Source organism: Etheostoma spectabile, chromosome 13 (assembly GCF_008692095.1).
Source record: "Etheostoma spectabile isolate EspeVRDwgs_2016 chromosome 13, UIUC_Espe_1.0, whole genome shotgun sequence".
NCBI lineage: Eukaryota > Metazoa > Chordata > Actinopteri > Perciformes > Percidae > Etheostoma > Etheostoma spectabile.
Genome location: NC_045745.1, coordinates 2,812,296 through 2,836,233, shown reverse-complemented (window position 1 = coordinate 2,836,233; position 23,938 = coordinate 2,812,296). Strand labels below are relative to the sequence as shown.

Sequence of the window (23,938 nt, the reverse complement as noted above, 5' to 3'; positions counted from 1 at the left end):
CCACAGTGTATGAATGTGTGTGAATGTTGAATGGTTCCTGTACTTTGTAAAGCACTTTGAGTAGTCGTTAAGACACATTTACATTTACAGACGGACACAATATGAATACCACCAGGGAATTTCACTGCACACAGCAGCTAAACAAAAAAAAGATAAAGATAATGTGCAAGAAACTATACAATACTTGTCAATACACAAAACTTTGCAAGATACAATACTCTTGACAATAGCTTAAATAAATTAGGATTTTGACTGGGTATTGGTAATGCTGTGAGGTGGACATAGTGGATAGTGCAAAATTAATTAGTGCAGGTATGGGTCAGATCATTTAAAGGGGATGTATAAGTTCAGGGTGAGAATGTTTGTATTAACCTTTAGTCCGTTAAGGGGAAATGTCCTCTGTCCGGACACAGAGGGGAATGGTTGCATAGGCAGATGGCAGCTGGCAGGAAGGACATCCTGTAGCGCTCCGTGTAACAGCTGCATCAGTATCGTAGTGTAGTGTACTGGTCATATTCTCAAATGCAAATACAATGTATACAGTGCCTGTCATTGCCTGAACTTAAAGTATTTGATGCCATTCAGAATCCTCATCCTGAAAGCTGGCTACAGAAAAATGGCAGTTTTCGAAATTGGGCCATCTCAACTAGCTTGCACGATTAGACTGATCTTTGACCTGGGATTGACAGATTTAGGTTTAAAGTCAGCATCACTCAAAGCTTAGATTGGGAATATTCATATTCTTTAGAAGAGTGGAAAGAGAGGCTTTGACACAAGACACCTACTGTCCAAAGGTTTCTGAGGTGTCACCTGTCTGCCATGCTAGAACGTTCTATTGCTGTTGTTGAGCTACCTCAACCCTATTACCATTGCGTTGCTTAAATCTAGTGCAAAGGTCAGCTCCTGACCTTTGCACTTTCCTTTTTTGACATTTTCATGGATAGTTATTTTTTGGCCCTGAAGTGGTCTAGTAAGCTGTTTCTCCCAAGCTTGAGTCCCAGAGTGTATTTTTATTTCTTTTTTTTTCCAAAACGTGCAAAATCAGACCTACTTGGCACAAGTAATGCATAAAGGTGTCGTGACAAAACCACATGCACACTTCTATCCTGTGGGTTTTTTCCTGGAAATTTGTTCTCACCTATAGCTGACAACAAATGGAGGCCTCGTTTCTCAACAGCTGACAGATTGATGTATGTTTGAAAAATACATAGACTACGGCTTAAGTTTGCAAAATAGTCTTCCTGTCTGAACTTATGTTATAGCTTTCTTTTTTTACTGTAGTCGTTTAATTTCAAATCAAATGTGCTGGAGTACAGAGCCAAAACAATTAAAAGTCTATCACTGTCCAAATACTTTACACTTCAGATAACTAGAGTACAAGGCTCTGTGTGTGTATTAACAAACCATTTTGTTGTTCTCATTTTATTTTTTGCAATGGAATTGCATGAAATTAATATGCTGTTTGAGATTCACACTGGTCTGTTTCATTTTGTGTGTGATATCCCCTCCTTGTGTGCACCTTTCTGACTACAATTCTCTTGTATCACCAAACTCTAGCATCTACACTCTGTTAAATGTCACTGTTCAAGAGAAGTATGTGTCCAGCCAAGTTGGTGGTATAACAGTGACGCATAGAGGCACACGGTGTGTCCTTTTCCCATATATAGCTCTGCCAGTATTTATAAGACTGTTAAGTGAACAGGTTTAGCAGCAGCAGATACACATTAACTCCTGACTGTTAGTCAACCTACATAACATTTAATATCAAGGGTAGAGCAAAGACAGCTTATGGAGGAGTTATTACTCTTCTTAAAGGTGCCCTGTCACACAAAACTGTTTTTACTTGCATTTTTTGAAATATGTTAGGTCCATATGTTATGTTGTGAAAGTGAAAATGAACTGTTTCCTCCTCTGTCAGCTCTAGCCACTGAAAAGGAATAAGAGGAGAAATCAAGGCAATTGCAAAAGCTGGTCAGTCTGACGTCATGTTGCTTGAGCTCATTACTATTCATGATACTACTCAGCTTAGCTCATTGAATATTATGTGAACTGGCACAAATGGAGCTGAGTCTTCCTGCAGGCTTTCTATACCACGCTAGAATGGCTTGAAGGTAACCAAGGCATTGTCCATGGTAGAACTTCAGACATTACCACAGAGTAATCCCATTATTTTCAAGACGTTGGAGGTTTGTGATGTCCGTTTCAACTTATGAAGATATTACAAATGGACAACAAGTCCTCCAAACCATTTAACACATAGGTAATTTGTTTCTACATTCTAGAACAACCCATAAGAGTGTTTCATAAAGCAGGAAATACAACCTAACAAGCGTTTTCCGTCCTCAATACCTTAACGTAGCTGCCGTGGTTTTAAACAAGTCGTTTACGTTGCCTACGTCTTACTGTTTGCTCCGGTAACAATTACTAAAGTCAATACGTCCTGTAGAGCCTAACAATAAACGCAAATATGAGTGGTAATTGCTGCTTGTACAAACAACCTATTGGGTTGTCTTTCAGTGGAGGACGGTCTCCAAATGGCATACAATGAAAATCCAGGTTATTTAGTTATTACATTTATTTATTCTTAATTGAGCAGGCAACATATTTTGCAGGGTACCTTTATACACTAATGACTAATAATCAAAAGGTGTTTTGAAGTAGCAGTTATAATCCTGTCAATGGAGTGCAGTTGTTTTTGAAGTTATACCTTACACCTTTGCGTTTAAGGTGTGTTGTCATTTTTGTTTTATTGGATCTGTGTTTGTTTTCATCAGTAAAGCTTTGTGCAAAGAAATTTAAAGATTCACTTCTGTATTTTTTTCTTTAGGTCATCTTCAGGAAAGGTGAGCCCAGAGAGCGTTCGTTCAAAGGCATCCCCGTCAGAATCCTCTGAAGATAGTCATGACCAGCGTGGAAAGAAACCACCCCCAAGCCCGGGAAAGAGGGAGGAATTGTCTTTGTACAAGAAGACCAAAAGAGCAATAACAAGCAAGAAATACAGCATCTCCAAGCATGAAGCTGAAGCAACAACCCCAATTGAACTCATCAGCCGAGGCCCAGATGGACGCTTTGTCATAGATCCCGCTGATGCAGAAATGTCTGTTAAGCCCCGGCGAATTGAGGGCTTTCCTTTTGTGGAAGAGTCAGACCTCTATCCTGAATTCCGGCAATCAGACGAAGAGAATGACGATCCCAGGCCTCTGCCCCCAGTTATGGCCCCCCTTCGGCCTCACCAGATTTCCCCCATCTCCAGTCAGGAATCCTACCTGCAACCTCCAGCCTACAGCCCTCGATTCCACAGGCCCTTCGAAGGTATGACCATAATGGAGAGCAGTCGGCTCCAGGCTTCGGGGCAGATCCGAGGTTCTCTCCATCACAGGGCTTTCTATGGCTATCTAGGTCCCCATGGGGATCATGATCCCCCACCTTTTTACATGCCTGATACTAGCCCACTCAGCTCTGTCATGTCCTCCCCTCCATACCTTGCTGAAGGTCCTTTTGGTCACCCCATGATTCCTGAAGAAATGGGGGAGGGTGATTTCCCACAATATGCTGTCCCTGGTTTCCCAATTCCACTGACGCTCACCTCTTCCTCCCGTTCACCAGAGATTTGGCCGGGACTGGATTTCACCTTTGCAAGTCTGGAGGGGCCCCAGTTTATTTTTCCACCGCATCACCCTTTGCATCTCCGCCACGACTCCCCGTATCCTCCACCTCATGTTCTCCCCCTTAGTGCTTTCCAGCCCTCCTCTCTTCCCATGCCTACTTACCCAGCCGTTTTGCCACTGGAGGCCCCAAAGATCCGCTCAAGCAAGTCTCCCAGCAAGGCCAAGCCTCATGGCTCCCCAGCCAAGCATTTAGCTATGCAAGAGGCACATTTAGGGCAGCTAAGACACACAAGCCATGGTATGGGTGTGCCGGTTTTGCCTTACACCGATCCAATGGCTCACATTGTCCCTAGCACATTCAGTAGCCTGGACACACGATGGTTTGAAACAACCCCTCGTTTCAGTCCTAGACAGGCTCGTAGGATGGATTCTGGCATGCATCAGGTGGTTCTCCAACCCTCCCGACTCTCACCCCTCACCCAAAGCCCCTTTAGTTCTCATGAGGGCTCCCCAGAGATTGTAGTACGCCCCAGACCACGTCCCAGCATTGTCCAACCTCGCATACCCCCAGAGATGTCTGAGATTACCCTCCTCCCTCCTTCCACAGCCAGCTTCTCAAGGAGATCTTCCCCCTCCTCCTCACCTGCCCTGGGCCAGGGTAAAGGCAGAGCAAGTTCCAGCTACCGTTCCCACATGGCCTTTGCCACCTCTGCAACCAGCTACCCAGCTTCCCAGTCCCCATCACCCCCCATGGAAAGCAGCAACCTATTTGGGCAGATGCCATCTCAGAGGAGAACTGAGGAGGGGATCCTTCCATCTGAGCCCTCTCCACCCCAGTTGTCAGCTTCAGGGTAGGTGCATTAGGCATGCAGAGAGGGATGCCATTTTAGTCATCTGCCCCAACCCATAATGCTTTAATGTGTGAAGTTGCTCTAACATTTTGGTTACTGATGTGCTGTTTAATCCATCAGTTTGTTAAATCATCTTTATGGCAAATTAGTTTTATAGTTTAGTTGCTTAAGATGTGTTTTTTTTTTTATTTGATAGCACGTTTATGTGAAAAAAAGAGCTGTATGGTTGAGGGAAAACCATTTTGTTGTGATGATTCATTTGATGAGCTCTGGAAGTTCAGTTTAGTTTAATTTGGTCAACGCTGCTTTTCATGTCAGACATCAAGTTTGAGGTACCACCCATTGAATCTGTGAAGCATTGTTCCAAAAGTATCATGTTGAAAAATACATTGCATTTTCTAGTGAAACTATTTGTTGAATTGACAAGAAAATGCATTTGCTTCACAGATTATATTTCAGGCCTTTTGGGGCTACAGTCCAACAAGCCCCTAAAAGCCTGGGAATTTGCAGACATCACCACAAGATTGCTGTTTTTCCATCTGTTTCATGCGTTGTCTTGCTTTCAACTAACAGGAGGAATCCCATAATATTCATCCAATTGATTCCCCAGACAAAACAAACACCCATTGGTATGTCTAGCTCCAAGCCTTTGAAGATGCCTTTATCATGCAGAGGGGTGCTTTAAGAAGAGTTCATCTTGGCAGGCCCTGCGGCTCATGCTCGGCCTTAGTAACCTGACTGCATGACCAATTCTCCCTTACCTTCCAACTTCTCCGATTTTTTCCTACCCTACTTCCCCTTCCCTTTCTGTAACCCTCCTTTCCAAAACCCCTTTAATTGCCCCAAGGACAGCCCCAGGTCTGACTACCAAGGAAAGGTTGTTGGGCAAAGTGTGTCACAGGGCCTGTCCGCTTCTCATGTACTGCAATGTCTCCATCATTATGAATTATGGGCAGTATGGTGGTTCTTGATGGCTCCTGGAGTCTTACCTGCTTTGTTTTTGATTGATCTCAGCTATCTGGGCAGCGTTGTTGTGACCAGGTCCTCTACACCGCAATAGGTAAGGGTTGGATCCATGTCTGAAAGGGGGGGGTTAGCAGGTGGGACTTTTTTGATCACCTCGTCCTTTAAAGGGGAATACAAGACTTTGAGTCTTTGTTTGATTTGTTCCTTCCTTCAGTCAACACGTGTAGTTCATTTCAGTTCTTTACTTTTTCCTTTTTATTAAAGTGGCTATGCATTTTAAGTTCTGCAGTCTTTAGTACATTATGCATTCTGATATGCATATGCCATCTGTTAGCTAAAAGATCAGTTTAGAGATGTATCACCAACATAATTTCATGCTTGAGTGGTTTGCTAATTGACCACGTTCACAGATCAATCTACCTCAGGTCTACACATCCAAGTAAGACAATAACAATAAATATTTTTTAAAATATATTTAAAGCCACACTAAAGTTGTTGTGTCCTATATGTAATGGGTTTGACATCAGCCAAAAGTGACATGATTGTCAATAGAAAAAAAGAACTCTTCAGCAAACAGTTCACAATCCAACGTTATTGCAAGATATCATCATGGATGAGACCTGATCCTTCTGCTCCACTCCTGTCTTGGCTCAAGACGCCAGGTATAAGGCCTGGGTTATATGTCCCCCTTTTTTAGTAGGTCAAGTAAGAACGGAATAACTAACTGCTTATCCTGTGGCAATGGCTTTAGCTACCAAATGCATGGTGCAGGCCCGTCAATCATACAAAGGAATTGCACATGTCAAGAATTCAGTCAGTGTCTCCTTTCCTCTTCCTCTCTTGAGACCAGCGGTAAGCCTTCTCTCTTATTCGTCCATCTTCTTCAGGAAGAAATCCATTGCTGCTCGATCTTGTCCAATTTCTTATATGCTTATGCTGCACATGGTGCAGCTCTAGCCTAGCCTTCTTAGCAGTCTCTCTTGTCACTACAAGACTGAATTGATTGTCAAGGATTCCAATGAGGCTAGTCTATATCAACGACGTTTAATTTCCGGGGTTGTTTATGTGCCGCCGGAAATTCCCCCGGATGTGGATTTCTGAGGACATTGTTAACTGCTCCTCAGATCTCTCTGCAGGGTAAATCCAGACAACTAGCTAGACTAAAGTTGCACGACTAAAACAACCTTTGAACGTACTGGAATGCTGTGTGGACTGTGTGGACTAGCCAGAACTTCCTCCGCAGCGCTGTGGAGGAAGGTCTGGCAATGCGAGACTACAGTGAGGCCAACACTTCTCAGGATTTCTCTGGTCTTTACAATCAGCTGTGAGAGAGCCATGTGCAAAACATAAAGTAGATGAACGAGCATGAGTGGTGAGCGCTCCTCAACATGCTATCCCTCCAACTCACCTGTCTTAACATCCAGCAAGATGTTGAACTGACATCCAGCTGCTCCAAGCCCCTCCTTTCTATCTGTCCCTATCTGTCTGGAAGATGAGCCTAGTAGGGATTTGGAGGACCAATCTCATCCATAGAATGAATAATGTTTATAATAAAGGGCGTTGTACCACTAATTACTTCCTTTAACAAACAATAATGATTTCCATAACAAAACCACATAAGTAGTCTTAGAATAGTCATGATTTTTCATTATTAAAAGCAGTTATGCTGTTCTCAGCAGGTGTGTTCACCAATTTATTTTTGTCTTGTGTCTCTAGGTACTATATAGATTATTACAAGGTGTGGCATACTGTGTATTTCTTAAATAATGTCTATGTGGACATCCACATAGACATTCTTTAAGAAATAGACATTGTCAGATGATCACTTTATAAAACGCTCTTAGCATTCTTCTCAAGCGTGACACATTCTGCCATTTATATATTTTTACAGATGATTGTAGTATATGACACCAAGTGAAAAATATTTTGGACCTTAATCTCCCAATAAATATTTTGCAAGATTGGCATTATGGCATTATGACGTCAACAAGCTGTGTGTCCACTGGGAGTCATCATTCACTGCTCTTTTTTTGCATTAACAGTGAAGCACAAATGCTGTTGCATGTTCCTGGCAGTGATGAAAGCTTAGCATGTGTAAAGTTCTCAGTGCATCAGTTTTAAGAATTTAAAAATATCCCAGCTTTTGTCAAAAATGCACCAGATTCTTAGCGGGTTTTAAGCAGCAATAGAGCAGTAGCAGGAGCCATGACCAGCACTTCCGGCAACCATCTCTAATTTGAATAACTAAAAGTAGTTTCCTGGTGGACACATGGCCTTAATCGCCTGTATAAAACATCTGTATAGAGCACAAATCAAACTAACTACTGTAAATATATACAATTGCACTTGTAAGTTTGGACTGCAGAACAGTTCTCACTACCAAGTGCAGCAAGTGTCCTGCCAAAACAGCTTCTTCTTTTTATGCTAAAGAACAAATATTTTGCCAAGGGCTTGCAGATGGGGAACACAGGGGCTTGATGACCCCCCCCCCCCACCCCCTTATTTTTATGTGTGAGTGAACTGCCCAAGTGCTTTTGAATGTATTCCCCTTTAAAGTCGTGTTCCATGTGCAAACTGCCATGCATGCCATCGCTAAATATTGCTCCTCCGTTTCAAAAAAAAAGGAAAAATTATATTGATAAATTATTGTTACATTTGTTGTCCTAGTGCTTCGCTTTTCTTTGGCTTATTTTTCATTATGTGACTGTTCCCGAGTAGTCATTTTCCCCTCCCGCCATCTCTCCCCCTGTCAGCATGGTGAAGCCCATTGTAGACAGTATCCATGTCTATGAATACATATTGATGATGCTTTGTTGCTCAGCTGTGATTCTCCCCCTCTACTAACAACCTTCGGTTTCTCTCTGCAGCCACGGTGGGAAGATGGCCTATCTGTTATGCTAATTGTTTTCTGTGCCTTGAGAGAACCAAGTGTGTGTTTGTGGCAGAAATCTGTGGGCTGCCAAGTCATAAGTGCCTCAATGAATGGGAGGGATGTCTGTGCAGTCGTTAACAGCTGAGAAATACTGGATACACTCAACACCAAGGAAACATTTGCATCTGTTATTTTCAGAGCGGGATAGATTCATTTATAGAAGAAGTATACAATCTGCAAATATATCAATTGAAAAGTCTTGCTTACATGTTGTTCAAAATAGTATTCTCTTCTATTTCCCTCTGAAACCAACAGTGTAAGTCTTTTAAAATGTTCTTCTCAAAAATGTTACTCGCTGTTCTAATCTGCACCATGAGGTAAATAGAAGGTTCCAGGGGTCATGTAATACTTAACTTTGCTCTGGATAAAGGTTGTTTGGATCAATTTGAGCAAAATATCTCAAATGACCCTGAACGGCAATGCAATTTCAATGTGCACAATTCAATATCTACAGTACCTTCTGGATGTATTAATGTGTCTTGTGAAACATAGGCATCATTGACCTAAACATAACTAGTAAATACAGATGGTGTACATGGTTTTGGTAGTAGTAGAATTAATGACTTTATACTTAAAACCTTTGAAAAAGTTTTTTCTGGAGTTCCGATTTCAGCTCTTTGGGTGTGTCTCATATTGATCCTTTGCCAATGTGCTGCACCTCTTGCTTAGCACGACCCGTGCTGTTTTGAGATTGTGTGGGTTTCTGGTTCTGTTGCACTCCGTAGTGCAGAAACACAGTCCACTGACTATGTTTGGCCTAGAGTTACCCGTTTTCCCCTCTCTCTGCTCTTCATCCAGAAAACGCCGAGGTGCGCCGAGTGCCCTTTCGGGGTCTGAGAGGATTGATGCACTGAGATACCAACGTATTAAAAAGGCCAAGAAGATGATGATGAACAACAATAACTCCAAGTCCAGAAAGAAAGCAGGTATGGTCCCTGTTCCTCTGTTTTCACTTCTAACGCAGTGATATTTTTTTAATTTGCTAGCAGATAGTCCACACTAAAACTGGTAATACTATTTATAATGTAATGGGATGCCTATACTGTGATTCCAAATGGATTTGTGAAGCATCAATTTTGTGTCAGTCAGTAGAAATAAGAAAATTAAAACTCTGTCGACTCAATTAAACCTCGAAAAAGCAGCACGGTGACCCAATGGTTAGCCCTGTGGCCTCACAGCAAGAAGGTACCAGGTTCGATCCCTGGTCATCCCGGGCCTTTCTGTGTGGAGTTTGCATGTTCTCACCTTGTGTGTGTAAGTTTTCTCCGGGTACTCCGGTTTTTCCCACCACTACAAATATGTTGACCTCCCTCTCTACCAAGCTGAGGTGAGCGTCTGGCGCTGTTAGGCTGCCATGCATCACCCAGGTGGGTGCTACACATTGGTGGTGTTAGAGAGTAGTCCCCCCCACCCCCTGAAGCGCTTTGAGTGTCTAGGATAAAGCGCTATATAAATGTAATGAATTATTATTATTATTACTAATATTCATATTATTACAATGCAGTCAGTACTGATTTAGCATGGCATTGTGAAAATGTGTTTACATTTCTAAAAAAAACCTTTAAAGGAGTACTCCCCTCTGTAATTTTGCTATGCAATTACATCTTTGAAATTGGGGGGACTCACAAGAGGCTGACGAAAAAGAAAGGTCAAAGTCAACTAGTCTGGCTATTGTTCAAGTCCTACATGTCCTGCATTTGTCATATAGCCTAGCTTATTTTATTAACCTAACCTCGGTACAGACTGGAGATGTAAATTACAAGTCACTTTGCTAATTGAAATCCTTTTGTTCAGGTCTATTCAAAGATTTGTAGCCACTGACTTTGTATCGTAGTTGGTTCCATTTTTTTCTGAGCTAAGTGAACGCATCACACTTCAGTACATACAACACTAGGTGAACATTAATATCCACACAAATCCTCCCCCAGAAGAGCAGATGTCATTTCCTGTTTTGTGTTGCCTTTGAGGAAAAATGGTGAAAGGTACAGTTTTGATATTTTGGTTACATCTCAGATTAAAGCAATGGTTTGACATTTTAGGAAATGGGCTTATTTCATCCTTGCCAAGAGTTACAGTAGAGGAAGAGAACGTTACCACTCTCATCTGTATGCTCAATATTTCACTAGAGTCAGCAGGCTTCAATCAGCTTAGCTTAGCTTAGTGGAAAGACTGAAAGTATCTGTACATTTTATCAATTAACTTGTCACATACTGTATCATTCGTTTGTTTAATCCATACACACACACACACACACACACACACACACACACACACACACACACACAGAAATTTAAAAACGTCTAGTCATGGTTTTATGGGGAGTCGAGTGCTGGAACTATTTCTTGGCCGGGACAGTGACTTCCTGGAGCTTTGTCGTCACCATGAGGTTGCACGGCAACCGGCAAAGACTCCAGGAACTAGTGAGTTTAAGAGGTGCTGGTAGGTGGATATGTTATATTTGGACGGAGCCAGGCTACTTGTATCCCCATGCTTTTACTTCATGCTAAGCTAAGCTAATCATGTGCTGGCTGTAAATTCATTTTATATTTAGTTTACAAACCTGAGAGTTGTATTTTCTCATCTAACTTTCTGAAAGAAAGCAAATGAGTATGTTTCCCAAAAGAATATTTTCTGTTTAGAATAACTGCTGACAGACACACTGAACACTGAACAAAGGTACACACATACAACACACATTCCCTCACTTCTGCCTCATCCAGAAGTAACAGCATTACCTCAGGCAAGTCACACACTGTTTTAATTTATTGTAATGATTTCACATATCTTGGTAAAATGAGATGGTGGTGGAGCAGGAAATGAGTGTGAGTGGGACTATTGTACAGTGTTGCCTGTAAACATGGTGGCTATGACCTGCCTTCCATCGCCCCTCCTCCAGGTGTCACCACCTCTCAGACCCAACAGGCCTACACCTCTCAGGTACTCCAGCCCGAAGAAGCTCTCTACCTCCGCAAGAAGAAGAAACGGCCCATCCTCTATGACCCATATACTCGCTTTTCTGCTCTGCTGTACCGCCGCCCACCCAGGGAGGACCAGAAGGCTATTTTGGCCAGCATGGACAACATAGACCTAGACCATGCAACCCTCCTCTGAAAGGTCACAACCATATGCCCTCATTCCAAAATAGCACTGGCTACATACCAGATGGTAAAAAAACAAAGATGATTGTCTATAAAGGGGAAAAGCTCTAAATTTCAGCGATTGGGTTCTGTAGTTACGCCCTTGGTCAGTTCAATCCGCACTAGTAAGCATTCTGCTATGTTCAATCTGTGATGACAGAAAAGTTACCCCGAACAATCATATCAAGAATACACAAAAAAATACATTAATGATTGTGTGAAATGCTGGTCCCAATTTGCTGTTAGTGATGTAAAGTAGCAGCATTTGTAGATTGGAATGGCATCACAGAGTGTGTCCTGGTTCCAAGGCTTTCCCTCTGAAAACAGTTCAGTATATTTTGACTACTGATTGGGACAATCTGTGTATGCTTAAATCCAGTAGTATTCCTTCAAAAAAAACATGTTTAGACTGTTAGCGGTTTAAATCAAAATGATAGTTGCCACAATTTTCAAAAGTTTTACTCCAGTGCAAAAAAAAAGGAATTAAAAAAGAGGCAATACAGTACATGATTACCAGCTCCTGTTTTCCCCATTTAAAATCAAAAATAATATACTGTAGTTTTCCCACTCCAGTGTTACCGTACTTAATTTCAAAGGCTTCTCCAGACTAACATCATGTTTATTGTGCTGAGCCAATCACCCCCCTTCCCCATCCCAAAAAATGCCCTGCGGGTCTCCGTTTACAGCACCTTCCATCGTATCCTCTCCGCCAGCAGCGTCTCTAATCTGCCGAAAAACTCGCCTCACAAATATGAGTGTTCTCACTTCCTACCAAGTATACCTCAGAGCACAGGACACGAACGAGACCACACAACCACCAGGATCAGCCAGCAGAACAAACTAGCCTTTTTTTCATGTCATTGTGTTCCACTTCCTTTCTTCATAATGACACATTATAGTTTTTCTTTGCTTTTCCTTTCTTATATGCACTTCTAGTTTTTTACAGTAGGTGTGCATAACTCAGTTTATTTATCTCTCAGTATGATAATTCTGTCACATACAACTCATCTTTTCTGCTCTGTCAGAAATGACCAGGACTGACAAACAGAAACACAACCTTAAACTACTTTACTCAGCCTACTGAGGGAATTCTATTGACTTTCACTATATCCAATTACTTATTGAATAGATGTCATTCAGCAGGGAATGCCACAGGGGCTTACTCTACATTTGCATTTCACACTCTTATAACAAAGATGAACAGGCGCAGTGAAAAGTGTTAATTCACTTGCTTTGAATTATTCTTTATGAAGTCATTCAAAGTCATTCAACCGCTTTTAATTAACTGCTCTGTCTTTAGCTTCTTGTATCTTGTATTGTTTGCACTGGAGCAAAATCTGGTCCATTTCCTTAGATTTGTGTCTGCTTCTTTACATATCTTCCATTTTCTCTTCTTTAGGTAGTTTAGAGAGTTCCAAATCCTAAGAACTTAGTTATGCCAAAAAAAAAGTAAACAACCATAGAGGAGGATAAGATTTTGTGACATAGTATTTTAGAGGGCATAAAAAAACAATGGCTTTGTTTGGCCTTAATGAAGCTTCTGGTCGGTTGCCTGACTCACGTCTAATTTCTATTTCTATATTTACATTTTTTTTTATGTGTGTGTGCATGTGTAATTACCTGCCTCTTTGTATTTTGTCTCTTTATGTGCTTGTCATTTCAAATGGAAATGCTGAAGAAAATAGTAAGTGGCGTTGGAAGCAACACACAGAGAGCCAAAAGTTTTTATTGTATGCTACACTGGTTTAAGCAGATTTGTTAACATTTGGCCCAGTTTTACTTTGAAAGAGTCCAGTGATTGACATTACTTTTGCCTGTCTAACTTACATGGAAATGTAGACACTAAGGGGCTAAAATTTCTTTTTTATTGGATAAGTAAAAGAAGTGCCATAACATCCGAAACTACTACTTTATCACACATGCTGCAACTCAATCATGTTTTAGGTTCAACAAAGGATTGGTGTGTACTGTAACAGTTTTGTTACTGTTTCTTTGTTTTGTTTTTTCCTGTTTTGCTCAAAAGGTGCTCAATTTCTTCAGAAGTTGTATTCATTCATAGATGTTACAGTAACATATCTTGGGCTCCTAATGTGAAATGAAAGCTGTTCTGCTGAAGTATGTTTGGAGGCGTTTTGCTCATGTTATGTTCTTTTTATGAACTTATGTATTTGTGTCTTTGTGGTTTTGAGCAGATTCTGACAACTCCAACATGGTCTTCTAAAATCCACCACATGTTAAGTGACTAAATTCCATTGCTTGATTAAGATATTTCCACAATGAATGCTCAGTGCTTAGCGGCGTTAAGCTTACAAAACAATCTGCTCTGACAACCGACCTCTCTTCTCATATTTAATATTTAAAGTGCAGGAGGAGTGAAGAAGACATATGTGATCTATTTCATAAAACAGGGAATAATAATAATTTTTAAGAAGTGATCATACATAAATACATAAATAATACTAATACCATGACCATATCCATCATATTGGAATAAAGTTAATACATGCATCCTACAGATGCATTAGTGTTGCTTTAGAAGTTAAAAAAGCAGCATTTTTAGTATAGAAGCTAGTGCCTTTATGAATTATTATATCTCCAAGGTTGGAACAGCTAACAGTGAAGTATGACGCCTATGTCAACATTATTGTGGAAATAACTTTGAAATACAATTTATACATTAATAATATATTATTTTAATGTAACATATGTAACTACAGTGAAACCTTACTCTGTACATCCAAAGAACAAAGTCGGCATCGATCATTTCACTAAGAATGAAGAGGCATGAGAATGCAAGTAGAACACCCAGATCATTGGTCATTGGCCATTCTTCACCAACTTCAACATTACCAATCCTCAACCAACTTCAACGTTACCAATCCCCAACCAACTTCAACATTACCAATCCTCAACCAACTTCAACGTTACCAATCCCCAACCAACTTCAACATTACCAATCCCCAACCAACTTCAACATTACCAATCCCCAACCAACTTTAACATTACCAGTCCCAACCAACTTCAACGTTACCAATCCCCAACCAACTTCAACATTACCAATCCCCAACCAACTTTAACATTATCAATCCCCAACCAACTTCAACGTTACCAATCCCCAACCAACTTCAACGTTACCAATCCCCAACCAACTTCAACATTACCGATCCCCGACCAACTTCAACATTACGATCCTCAACCAACTTCAACATTACCAATCCCCAACCAACTTCAACGTTACCAATCCCCAACCAACTTCAACGTTACCAATCCCCAACCAACTTCAACATTACCAATCCCCAACCAACTTCAACGTTACCAATCCCCAACCAACTTCAACATTACCAATCCCCAACCAACTTCAACATGTGATCAATGAGAGGTCCTGCCCTCCACTGTGTGTGTGTCTGGGCAGGACCTAGATTAATTACTATGAGCTTTTTAAGACACTAACTGAGAGCGGAGAGGGCATCACATCATACAGGAAGTGTTTGAGCACTGGTGTCAAACAGAGGCTCTTCTTGCAGCCCAAGGTGCTAAGCGAACCATAATGTAATGTAAATGATTACAAATGTATCTTCCATTTTCACAACTGTGTAATTGCTGTATTGTTGTATTTTATTTATTTTTTCCAATGAGCCTATGTTTAAAAGATCGGTGGTTGGAAGGCACTTGTTGGAGTGATGGTTGGATTCAAAATCACACTGAAAGAGAAACAATGACCTCTTCTTCCATAAAAGCCTTTTTTGTGGCATACCTACAGTGATATTTCATTTATTAAGGCACTCTGATGTTCTCTAAGTCAAATATGTAATTATAGAAAGGTATTTTTCAGATGTAAGAAGAAGAGGGCCATAGTTTTCTTTCAAAAGAACATTTTTGTTTATTGACTGTTTCATTCCAGATGTTTGTGTTGCTGTGGGCCATCTTAGCAGAGCTCTGAAGAGGAGTTTACTGAATGAATGAAGTCACTCTGTGGGTTTTGTTGAAATACTTTGGCATTGTACTTTCTAGGCCTAGGGGACAGAGGCCACTGCATGTAACACTGTGTATGAAAAGGCAAGGAAAACACACTTAAGGGACGGTTTGATTAACATCAATTAATTTATCAACCAGGACTAGAATGACTATATTTACATGGCTAAGATACGAGCCAGATGTTGCTGTTAGGTAAGTTTAGGGATCTGAGATTCCCTACCAGCAGAGCATTTCTAACCAATTATTCCAAAGCAGGCACTATTTTCTACCAATGATGACGTTCTAGAATGGAATCAATGTAAGATCAGTAGAATAGATGTTAAAGTTGACAACATCCTGTGAAGAGTTTAAATTTAAAACAAAACTAAGTGTATTAACGATAGGGTTAGCTTGTAATGTACACACTGTACTGTACCAACATACTGTTGCTGTCTGCAGAAACCTTATATCTCCATATTTGTCTTTTTTATGAATCAATGCCGTCGGACACCCTTAATGTCTGTGGGTTGTACAAGTATTCATATATTTATTGAAATACAATAGTAAAATGTTTTTACTTTAGCCTTTTTTCATTTCCTGAAAAACAACCGTTTCGGACATACAAGGTTTTCACCAGACAGCAATTATATTTTCCAAATATACATACATGTTGTATAGTTTGTTGAGGAATTAACTTTACAAATAATTGCAAACATCTGCGAAATCATAACTGATGCACTCTGCCAAGCAAACATGTTGTAATTAGTCCACATTTAAAATAAACCAAAACACCGCCAGATGTGGAAAAAGACCTACAATAAATTCACATTATTTAGGGAAATTTGTAGATGTAATTAGTACATACAATATATTGAAATATGGAAAAAGAAAAAAAAAAAAGAAATTGCATACTTGATCAAAATTGGTCAATGACTGGTCAATGCAGTCACACAAATGAAAAATATACCGATTTCAATACGGAAATAGTTGTTATGTAGATGTGAGCAGAGTGGAAAGAGTCAGCAGAAACAAACATGGTGAGCCTCTGCGTTTGGGGAACCCACATTCAAAATGCTAAGCTAACTGAACTAAAGCCCTGCAGTGTACATTGTAAGGTTCAGCGGTTGGGTTTTGAATGGAGAGAGAATGAATGCATTGAAAACTTAGTACACCAACAAAACCCTGAAAATTCAAAGTCACAAGACAGCTCTTTAAAGCAGCAGTGGTGGGAAATTGTAGCTTTGTATGACTGTGCAGTTTTGTCATCACCAAGGGCTTTAATGAGACTTATGTGAAGTAAAACCAGTGTGAGCTGGACGGTGAGACATCCTAACGAGGCTGAGGGCGAGGTCAGACCTGCCTCAACAAAGAAGTACTGTATACCTCTTAATGTGCCACTGAGAAGTGTGTCCATGTACATAGTGTATTGTGAAAGATATTTGCATGGTATGAACATTTGTACGCTACTGACTAAAATGGGGAATGGCCACTACCTGAGCAAACGTGCTGTGGTTGTTAGGTGTAACAAAAGCATGACAACATGTTAAGTCCCAAAGGAAAGCAGTAAGGCTCTTTAAATGATAGAACCCCCTGCTCTACAGGCAGACACAGTCCCAATGTTTGAAATTTGACCATTATGGCAGTTTTGGCCACAGTAGTGTTGACATGCAATAGAAAGCACATGCCATGCGGTTAGATACGAGGATTTGAAGCGGTTCCAACACCCAGAATTGTTTTTAGGTGATTTGGTAATTAGGGCAGGAATATTTGCTCTATACTACTTCTGTGATGTCTATTAATTGTTATTTTTTATAGTACATGTTAGGTGAATGAATGTTACCTCACAAACTGTAGTATGGAATGAAAAGAAATCCATTTTGATGCTCTAGTTGCACCTGCACCGAAGAATTGTTGGATGTGCAATTTTTTTCTTTAAAAAAAGATGCTTTAGTTGTCAAATTGCAGTCTGACTTGTTAAGTGCAGTACATAGATGTAAACTTGTACCCAAGCTCAGAATTATATTACAGACTATGTACCATGATGAGGGTAACTCTACTGTCATATGAGCCCCCACTAGTGCAACACATTTAGAGATGATTCACAGTTGATAGTACTGTACAAGCCTCTGAAATAGCTTACAAATGATTATGTTTGTGGTGTCTGACGAAAGAGCGTGGCACAGTTTTCCTCACTCGTTAAAAGAAAATCTCAGTACTGTATCACTCTTGACTCTTGAGCAGAGGAGAACCAGACGTTCTGCTCTGGCTTTACACATTTTGAGATGCATTAAAAGAGACTTCTCATCGTGTTGTTGACGTGTTGAGCAGGCTTTTATCCCATACGCTAAGAGTGGAGAACCTCTGGTGCTAACACATGCCGCACGAGTACAAAGATTTCGTTGCCACCATATTTACTACATTTAGTTGCTCTTGAGATGCAACTCTCTGAACCAACTAGACATGATACCTAAAACTGCCATATTATTTTCCTTAAAAAAAATTAGCCCAAATGAGCATATACGCGTGTGTTGTGACATGGGGTTTAATCATATCACTGAGATCATTGAGATATCTGTGAATAAATAAACATATTGCTTTATTGGCTCTTGGCCAGAACTGACAAACTCCCAATATTATAAAAGTGCAAATTGATACAGTGATAAAGTCAAATAAAAACACATGACTCTGCCTTTCAAATGAAATAAAAGCTGAAAAGCCAGTGAAATCGTAAATAAATGACTAAATAAAAGACTCTTGCGTCACCTTACTGGCAGGAAGGATGCTCTGACGCAGAGACCTTAATCTAAATGTGACACAAAGCCGAGCCCATCTTAAATCAGTCATCGGAGAAGTCCAACACACTGCAGATACTTACCACCAGTGTATCGCTACGGCAACATGTATTGAGAGCCAATGTATCAACTTTTGTCCAAGCTTGTGTGTACAAAAAGGCATTACAGATTTGAGATTTAGAAAGCAACGTTTTGTTACACTGTGTAAATAACATCTCAAATAGGCTTACCTTGTCATATATATTTTTTGTAGAAGAAAATATGATGAACATTAACTATATACAAGAGTGAGTGGGAACCGAGTAGTGTAGGGTCTGCTTCAGTGACACATTATAACATGATGTAACAGACCAATGTCTATATGTGAGTGATGGAAATCTTCTAAATGCTAGAAACTAGTTAAAGAGTTTAATATTATAGAGCCAAGAAATATAGAGAAAAAAATCTATATGAATAGATATAAATATATTGTCATGAAACCAAAATGGTTATATGAGTATCTATATTTGGGGACAGTACTTGTTTTCAAGAATGTATAAGTCTATATTCTATTATTTTTATATCCATTTGTTGCTCTATAATGTAGCAATGCAAAATCATACACACAGTAGAGAATATGTCTGAGGTTTTTAAGTTGTGTACAAAACAAAAGAGAATGGTGCACCAACATGGCTGTCACTACTGTATATCTCACTGTCCGTTACCCAGAGACTCTCAGAGAATGACACAGCAAACTAGTTATTATAGCAATGTCCATTTGGTGCAAATAGCAAATTTAATTGTTGAATTCTCTGTGGGCCATCATCTTACCACACGTAACATTGGTCCTTTCCGGGACATTGATTAGCTCCTCGCTGTTTATTTACTTCTTGATTTTTTTTTAATTTTTTTTTTTTTACTCGGCTGGCTTCTGCAGTCACACATTCATCTTTTCAAAAATATATTTTTGGCCTGAAAGAATGGTGAGAAACTTTTTCTTTTCTTTTTTTTCTTCTTACTATGGTGCTCCCTTGCAATCTGTATCACAGCAGAGCACATAAATATAACTGTATAATCATCTAATTCACAAACTGTGCAGATAGAAATGTTTCACGTCGTATATTTACAGTATGTATGTAACAGACACAGTGCTTCATGATGCTTTGAACTGACATAAGGGGATCCAAATGGTTTTTTTTGGTTTGTTTAAGTTATAGGCAGAAGCATGTGCAAGGTAATATGGACGTTCTGTTGCCTTTTGCTCAGAAGTGGAGTTTGAGCATTGCAGCAGCTGCTAAACGTTGCCCCAGACATTGGTGACATCCAATTCAGTGCTGTACATTGCCAAAAAACAACAACACGTCATATACATTCTGACACTGGTGCTATTTAAACACATCTGTGGTGCTTTATTTTTAAGTTAGATATTTCCTTGCTCCAGACAAAATGTAGCTACACAATCCTGTACTGTACTGTAGGAGGCTGTTTGGCCAGTCAGTCAACATTTGATCTGGGTCGGTTCATGTGTGTAGATAGTTCACTTTGACTGCTGTTGTTTCAGGGAATACACAGATCAGATAGGACTAACATTTTGAGTGGCAAATTCGAAAGCAAGGAAATCGAAAACGACATTCATTTGAAGATACGTGTCATCATGATTTTTCTCGGGGTTGAGTTTGAAAAGTTGCTCTTCTTCATTTCGGTCTCACAGTGCTTCGATGTCATGTATTGGTGGTTGCAAATAGTATCCACACATTGTGTTCGGTGCTGAGTGAACAGATATGCTCACCATGACTTTTGATACGGAATTCATCTTAGACATTCAGATCCCTCCCAAGTCTTTCTATCAGGTCAGGTTAACATAGTAACTCCTCCTGCAGGTGCCCTTTTATCCTACAGTTTAAGCAACATGATGACAGAGGGAGGGAGTGGAACTCAGATTTCTACTCCCCTTCTAGTAGAGATGGTCCGATACTAGGGGTGGGAATCCCCAGACGCCTCCCGATACGATATCACGATACTTATGCCACGATAAAATATTATTGCGATTTTAAACATATTGCAACAATCTGCGATATATTGCAATTTATCACCTTTTTTCCAACTTCAAATTTTTCCCGATTTCAAATGATGCCCCCAAGTGAAAACTTTGTCATCATGTGTTTTATCTAAAAAAAGATAACACTTCAATTTTATTGCTGCAAAATGGGATTGTCAAGCAGACAAACTGACCAACACATGTATAATAAAATATCGATACTTGGCGCCTGTGTATTGATACAGTATTGCCACTGAAATTATCGCGATACTATGCTGTATCTATTTTTTTTCCCCCACCCCTATCCAATACCACTTTTTGCTTCCAGATACTGATTACGTATCGGCCGATACCAAGTACTGATCCAACCAGTGTTTAATATATTTTATTATGTTTTACCAACAGTATACTACTATCCCTGTATGGATGGAATTTGATTTCTATCATTGTTGTACGGTCTGGCTCAGGTTAAACTCAGAACTTTCTTTTATTATCCAGTTTGACAGTCAAATAAAAGAAAAAGAACACAAATAAACTTTAAAGTAGATTTTCTTTGTGGCTAAATTACGTGGCATCATAAGTACCAGAAATTATCGGAGGCAGTTCCAACACTGTTATTGGTATCGGAACATCTCTACCTTCAAGTCATTAGGACTCGTTACGCAGCCGAGCTACTCCAAAAGCCACCCCTAGATGGAGGTTGTTGCTTATACAGGACCTGTATTGTTATTGTGTTGTTTGAAGACCGGAGAAAGCATTGAACTATTGTCTTATAAAGATGCTGTTTAAAACTACTCTTTGGAGCCTCTATACATGAAAACTGTATCTTTATGTACAAGTGACATGACACTGATTATCTCTTGTTTTTGTTTCATCACAAAATGCAATACAAGTGGAAGAAGAACAAACTGAAGTTGTCTCCTATTAATTGTTCGGTCTTCCTGAGACGTGTAGAACTGAGTTACAGACTTCATTTTTTAATGGGGTTTTTGTTATCATGACCCTCTGAAAAACTACAAAAACGTGTGGGTGTGTTCACTGTTAGTAGACAACTCAGTACCTCAAAATGTCTCTACATGGAAATATTTAGTCCAGATATTTAACTATTCACTTTTTTATGTTCACCATCTCTGAGAAGTCAGTACTCATGATGCTTTTTATATTTGTTGGCACAAACACTAACAAGAATGTATGGCTATTGTAATTCCTGCTCACTTCCACTCTTCCTAAAATTGAAGCTTTTAAAGCAAACTGTCGGTTTTTTGTATTTCAAATGTCTTGGTATGCTTGTTGTAGTTGTATATTCATAATGGTGTATATTACATCAGTTTTTATTTATTAAAATGTTTAAATTTTCTAAGATGACTTCATGTTATTGAGCAAAGTGGTATCATTTGATGCACATTGCATAGATATAGAGGTATTTTCTCTGCATTGTGTTAAAGGGCCATATCAGTGTTTTTTAAAATCTTTTTCCTACTGTTTCAGGCCGCTATTGATCTCCATTCATTTGATTTCTCTAAAAATTTAAAATAATTTAGCAGACTGCGTGGACTCTTAGGACTAATGTAAGTATGACAAAAGGTTTCAAGCATCAACTTATTAATTATTATAAAGACCAATGGATATGGATCCATTGGAATGTAACATACACTTATCTAAAACACAAAATTAAGTTCTGCAAAGTTGTGTCATGAATGTGATTTAAAGTAAATGTGACAAAGCATTCAAAACCGCTGGTATGGTCCTCAAAGCAATCAACATCAACATTTGACTAGTGAAAACTGAGATGAGAACAAAAGTCAGCTCCTAGTATTAATAATTACATGGATTTCTGACTTTTCTTCTGGCCCCATCATCAGATCATCATCACTTTCAGCACTTTGGTTTATGATCAAATACCTGCAAAACCCAGGACATTCCCATAAGCCTCGGCTGTACTTTGTGTTTAGTGCCTGGTGAACAATCAGCATGTTGCCATTGTCACCGTGAGCATGTTAGCATGCTGACATTAGCATTTAGCTCACAGAACAGCTGTTCATAACTCCAGCTTCTCAGAACCACTGGCTGTTGTTTTTATCTTGGAGTGGTATTGTACTGGGATCAAAGGTAAACGTTTAGCTGTATATTATAAAGAAGAAATGCATAATTTCCATCATCAAAATATGAATTATTCAGAAGTGTACATTGTGCACTATGTAGGCTGCAGTTAAAATGCCTATACGGCCTGATTTAAGCCACATCATGATATTGTGATGGAAAAGTCTCACTTAGCACTATGTAGTTAGCATGGGACTATATTGATAAATTACACTCCTCTAATCTGTTTTGGCTGAACTGATCTGATCCAGTTACTTTGCATTGAGCTTGGTGTTTTGGCACCAGTTTCTTTTATTATTAGTTATTCTTTTAGACTCCCTAAAATATGTGGGTATATCTGCAAATGTGGACACTGACATCAAAACCCCCGTGCTAGTGTAAATGTTCACTTTATCCTTAAATTCATTCAGCCTTTTTTTATGCTCAAGAAATCATTGATGGGCAGCCCTCATTCACAATGAGACCAAATGAGACAAAGACAAACATAAAACAACATTAAAAATGAATTTGAATTGATTCCAAAGGAATGAATTAAACTATAATTTTCTGTGGAATATCCTTTGAGGAAGGTTTTTTTAAGACTGGGGGTTCCATTACAGCTTATTGTATACACACACACACACACACAAACATATATATATATATATATATATATATATATATATATATATATATATATATATATATACTGTATACATAAATAAACGGTTTTGTTGCAGTGCATGTTGTCTCAATGTAGATTGTTCAACACAGCAGACCAGCGGCTCCTACTCTCGCGAGATCTGCGGTTGCTTAGCAATTGACGTCAACAGCTCGATTGATGTAACTAACACCAGTACAACTAGAACTGTAAGGATTCACGAATTTTATACTGACTTTTCCATTCATATAATGGAGGTAAGTGCTCTTCTTCAGGGGTTTGTTTATGTGCATTGAGTATTAACGTAATGTCAAACTTTTAACATGGTTGGCTAAGTGCTCTGTAACAAGTTATTGTCAACACAATTAAAGTTAATGTAGCAAACGTTAATTTGGCTATTATCACGTATATTACTAGAGCGCGTGGCAAGTGAAATAACTAGCTATTACTATTAGCATGTTTGCTAACGTTAATTTCACCACCCTGTCTGTATTAATTTAGCAAAACCTACTTTAAGTTCAAATACAACAAACTTGAAAATGGGCCATTAGGTAGCTAGCTAGTTAAGTAACTTTGTGTAATAATATATTTCACATAACATTAACGTTACCTGTTAGTTATTTGTGGAAAGAGCCTTTCATTGGGACAGAAAAAGGAGCCGGTGTTCTGACGGTTTACTGCCTTGAATTATGTGGTTTTGTGCATTTTCGTCAATACTTTAAATATGTTTTTGATTACAAACCGAGTAAAGTGTACGGTAAGAAAATAGTGAGCATAGTTTGATACTTTATTATAATATATTTAGAGGTAGGGGTAACATAAACAATGCTCATACGCATGTGCAGAAGCACATCTTGATAGGAAGCACATATGGACAGAAGACGTGTTGTGCCAAAAGTGATGGTAGCCTTTCCCTTGTAACTGAAAGGTTGTTTCTGCTT

The 23,938-nt window shown here is 39.4% G+C and overlaps 2 protein-coding genes across 6 annotated transcripts in view; both read left to right on the top strand.

Annotated features, from left to right (window-relative positions):
* The window catches only part of igsf9bb (immunoglobulin superfamily, member 9Bb), a 118,336-nt gene extending 104,323 nt beyond the window's left edge, over window positions 1-14,013 (top strand). For 4 of the 5 annotated variants that reach the window (XM_032534532.1, XM_032534530.1, XM_032534531.1 and 1 more), the window contains 3 exons: window positions 2,828-4,459; window positions 9,156-9,283; window positions 11,254-14,013. In XM_032534532.1, coding sequence (XP_032390423.1) covers window positions 2,828-4,459; window positions 9,156-9,283; window positions 11,254-11,468 — 1,975 coding nt within the window. In that variant the 3' untranslated portion in view covers window positions 11,469-14,013. Of the gene's footprint in view, window positions 1-2,827; window positions 4,460-5,473; window positions 5,520-9,155; window positions 9,284-11,253 lie in introns of those variants that run through there. The other variant, XM_032534533.1, reaches the window with a different exon arrangement.
* A 9,088-nt stretch (window positions 14,014-23,101) lies between these two features.
* The window catches only part of cfap58 (cilia and flagella associated protein 58), a 16,081-nt gene continuing 15,244 nt past the window's right edge, over window positions 23,102-23,938 (top strand). Inside the window, exon 1 of the mRNA XM_032534534.1 lies at window positions 23,102-23,254. Within this exon, the coding sequence (XP_032390425.1) occupies window positions 23,249-23,254 (6 nt within the window). The 5' untranslated portion in view covers window positions 23,102-23,248. The remainder of the gene's footprint in view (window positions 23,255-23,938) is intronic.